At 38.5% G+C, this 3,695-nt stretch overlaps 1 protein-coding gene across 1 annotated transcript; it reads left to right on the top strand.

The window, feature by feature from the left end:
• The first annotated feature begins 1,573 nt into the window (after positions 1–1,573).
• On the top strand, positions 1,574–3,279 carry LOC128112732 (heterogeneous nuclear ribonucleoprotein C-like). Its single transcript, XM_052741990.1, is given in 3 exon segments — positions 1,574–1,883; positions 1,886–2,364; positions 2,366–3,279. Coding segments are annotated over 3 exon segments (903 nt in total). The 5' UTR covers positions 1,574–1,756; the 3' UTR covers positions 2,663–3,279.
• Positions 3,280–3,695: the final 416 nt, after the last annotated feature.

Genomic DNA, 3,695 nt, shown 5'->3' with positions numbered 1-3,695 from the left:
CATGGGGAGTCAACAAAATCTGATTAGCTCCTTTTTAATGTATATTGCTGCACCATTCTTTGTCAGGCTGTCAAGAGACACAGTGACTATACCAATATAGCAGATGTTATTTTATGTCCCATTTATAATAGGTCTTTCTTTGGACCACCAGCTCCCAAATAATGACATAGAAACTTCTTATTAAGAATGAAAGCTTGGCCTTAGTTTAGGATTCTTCTCAACTAGCTCTTAAAACTTAAATTAACCCATTTATATTAACCTACATTCTGTCACATGGCTTATTACCTCTCAGTACAGTAAGTCTGACTTCCTCTGCATCTTGCTGGTGAATCCTCTGCCTCAGATTCTTCCTCTGAGTCCTTCTCTCTCCCCAAATTCCTGTCTATCCTCTCCTGCCTAGTTACTGGCCATTCAGCTTTTTATTAAACCAATTAGAAGATACCTTAGGAAGGTGAGGTAAAACAGAGACACATCTTCATACAGTGTGATCAATTTCCCACAACACCCATTGGCCCATCTTAGAGTTCATCTTCGGTTCAGTGGAAACCAGCAAGCTGATTTTTTTATTTTAATCTTTTTTGTCTTTTTGATTCTCTTCTGAAAAAGTTTCTCTGATGTCATAAGTGTTTTATGTGCTCAGGCACAAAGCAAACTATTATTTCTGGAGATTTAATGCCCCTAAGAGGTTAACTCCCAGTGAAGAATTGGAATTGGTTATCAGTGTACTAATTTCACAGTCTCTGTGGTTAAATGGAGAAACACATTGTTCACAATCTTTTAGAGGGTTCCCAAGTAAGATAGAGACCCAGGTACTCGCAAATGTAATTTATTTATGAAAACAACAATCTAAAATTTACTGACTTCTCCTCTCAATTTACAATTTTCCACTTTCTTATTTGTGCTTCCTGAAAAGTCCAATGATGTAATTACTTATAGTTTTGACTGGGGCTGCTTTCGGAAGAAACTAGTAAAGATGATTGTATCATAAAGCAAATCATCAGGGTGAGAATCTGTACTTCAATTACTTATAGATCATATGGTAATAACAGACTGTTTTCATGGTATAACATCGCATTAAGACTTATTGAAATGAGGGACAGGTATCAGAATCATTGGTCTATGCAACAGTTTAGAAACAAATGGAGAAATATGGGATTGTGTTGTTGGCTTTTTCTGTTTACTTATTTTAATATCTGAATAAATATAATAACAAGCTCAGATTACCCTGATTGCCTAACATGTGCCAGCAAGAATAGGGGATAAATATTAAACTTAAATCAGTTTTAACTGTGATAGACATTTAAGAAAAATTTAAGAAAATATTTTGTCTCCTATAGTTAAGTATCTATGTGTGCTGAAAACAAAGCCTAATATTTTAATACATCACTTTTTACAATAGTCACAAATAATATAAAATATCTTGGGGTAACTCTAACCAAACAAGGAAAAGACCTATATTACAAGAACTTTATGTCTTTGAAGAAAGAAAAAGAAGATATCAGAAAATGGAAAGATCTCCCATGCTCTTGGATAGGGAGGATCAACATAGTAAAAATTGACAATCTTGGAGGAGCTCGGGGGCCATTTTGTGAAGAGACGGCGAGCGAACGGTCTTGAGCTGCTTGCCGGCTGTAGCTTCGGCGTCTCGGCACGGAACCGCAGTAGGAGAGGCAGTCTCTTCTCTCTCTCCATCTTCTCGTGAGATTTTTTTTTGATCTTCAGCTACACTTTGTGTGAGACCTTGTAATCAAAGGAGATGGCTAGCAATATTACCAACAAAACAGACCCTCGATCCATGAATTCCCGTGTATTCATTGGGAATCTCAATACACTTGTGGTCAAGAAGTCTGATGTGGAGGCAATCTTTTCAAAGTATGGCAAAATTTGGGTTGCTCTGTGCATAAGGGCTTTGCCTTCGTCCAGTATGTTAACGAAAGAAATGCTGGAGCTGCTGGAGCTGGAGAGGATGGTAGAATGATTGCTGGCCAGGTTTTAGATATTAATCTGGCTGCAGAGCCAAAAGTGAACCGAGGAAAAGCAGGTGTGAAACGATCTGCAGCGGAGATGTACGGTTCCTCATTTGATTTGGACTATGACTTTCAACAGGATTATTATGACAGGATGTACAGTTACCCAGCACATATTCCTCCTCCTCCTCTGATTGCCCGAGCTGTGGTGCCTTCTAAATGCCAGTGCGTTTCTGGAAACACCTCTCGAAGGGGGAAAAGTGGATTCAATTCGAAGAGTGGACAACGGGGATCTTCATCTAAGTCTGGAAAGTTGAAAGGTGATGACCTTCAGGCCATCAAGAAGGAGCTGACTCAGATAAAGCAAAAAGTGGATTCTCTGCTGGAAAGCCTGGAAAAAAATTGAAAAGGAACAAAGCAAGCAAGCAGACTTGTCCTTCTCATCCCCAGTAGAGATGAAGAATGAAAAGTCTGAAGAAGAGCAGAGCAGTGCCTCTGTGAAAAAAGATGAGACTAACATGAAGATGGAGTCTGAGGCCGGTGCAGATGACTCTGCTGAGGAGGGTGACCTGCTGGATGATGATGACAATGAAGATTGGGGGGATGACCAGCTGGAGTTGATCAAGGATGATGAAAAAGAGGCTGAGGAAGGAGAGGATGACAGAGACAGCGCCAATGGAGAGGATGACTCTTAAGCACATAGTGGAGTTTAGAAATCATTATTCATTTACCTAGGTGCTTGTGAGAGATCAAAATAACAGCAGATCCTCTCCCCTAGAACATCAGCATATTCTCACTGTTCACCCTCTCCTTATCCTTCCTGTTTCATTGATTCATAATTGCCCTGCGCCTAGTTCCATTTTCACTTCCTTTGATGCTCCTTAGTAGTTTTGTTAAGTCTTACCTTGTAAGTCTTGCTTTTAATTTTGATACCTCTTTGACTTAGCAATAAAAAGATGTATGGTTTTTATCAACTGTCTCCAAAATAATCTCTTGTTATGCAGGGAGTACAGTTCTTCCCATTCCTATGATTTTGGTAGTTGCTTCCCTAACTGCAGAGGCATCTCATTTACTTGTAACCCCGAGAGCAGCTTTGCATTATAGGTGTGTGTTTCCCTCACATGAGTGGGGCTGTTCAACATGAATGTAACCATGTATTTTTGTGAATGAGAGTTGGCATGTCAAATGCATCTTACAGGAAAATAGTGTAATAGTCTTAATATTTGTTTTCTAAAGTTAATACCATGGGTTATTTTTGTGAACAGCCTGATGTTTGGGATCTTTTTCTCAAAATAAACAATTCCTTATTAAACCAGGAAAAATTACAATCTTATTGAAAGCAATCTATAGATTCAATGCAATGCCCATCAAAATCCCAAGACAATTCTTCACAGACCTCAAAAGAACAATACTTAACTTCCTATGGAAAAACAAAAACCCAGGATAGCCAAAACAATCCTGTACAGTAAAGGAACCTCTGGAGTCATCACCATCCCTGATTTCAAGCTCTGCTATAGAGCTTATAGTAATAAAAATAGCTTGGTATTGGCATAAAAACAGACATATGGAACAATGTAATTGAATTGAAAACCTGGCATTAATCCACACACCTATGAACACTGGATTTTTGACAAAGAAGCCAAAAGTGTACAATGGAAAAAAAAAAAGCATTTTTGAAACACGATACTGGCATAACTGGATGTTGACATGTAGAAGAATGCATATCTA

Source organism: Peromyscus californicus, unplaced genomic scaffold (genome assembly GCF_007827085.1).
Source record: "Peromyscus californicus insignis strain IS unplaced genomic scaffold, ASM782708v3 Scaffold_17__1_contigs__length_78620276, whole genome shotgun sequence".
Lineage (NCBI taxonomy): Eukaryota > Metazoa > Chordata > Mammalia > Rodentia > Cricetidae > Peromyscus > Peromyscus californicus.
The sequence above is the reverse complement of the archived record's forward strand: the minus strand, read 5'-3'. Positions and strand labels throughout refer to the sequence as shown.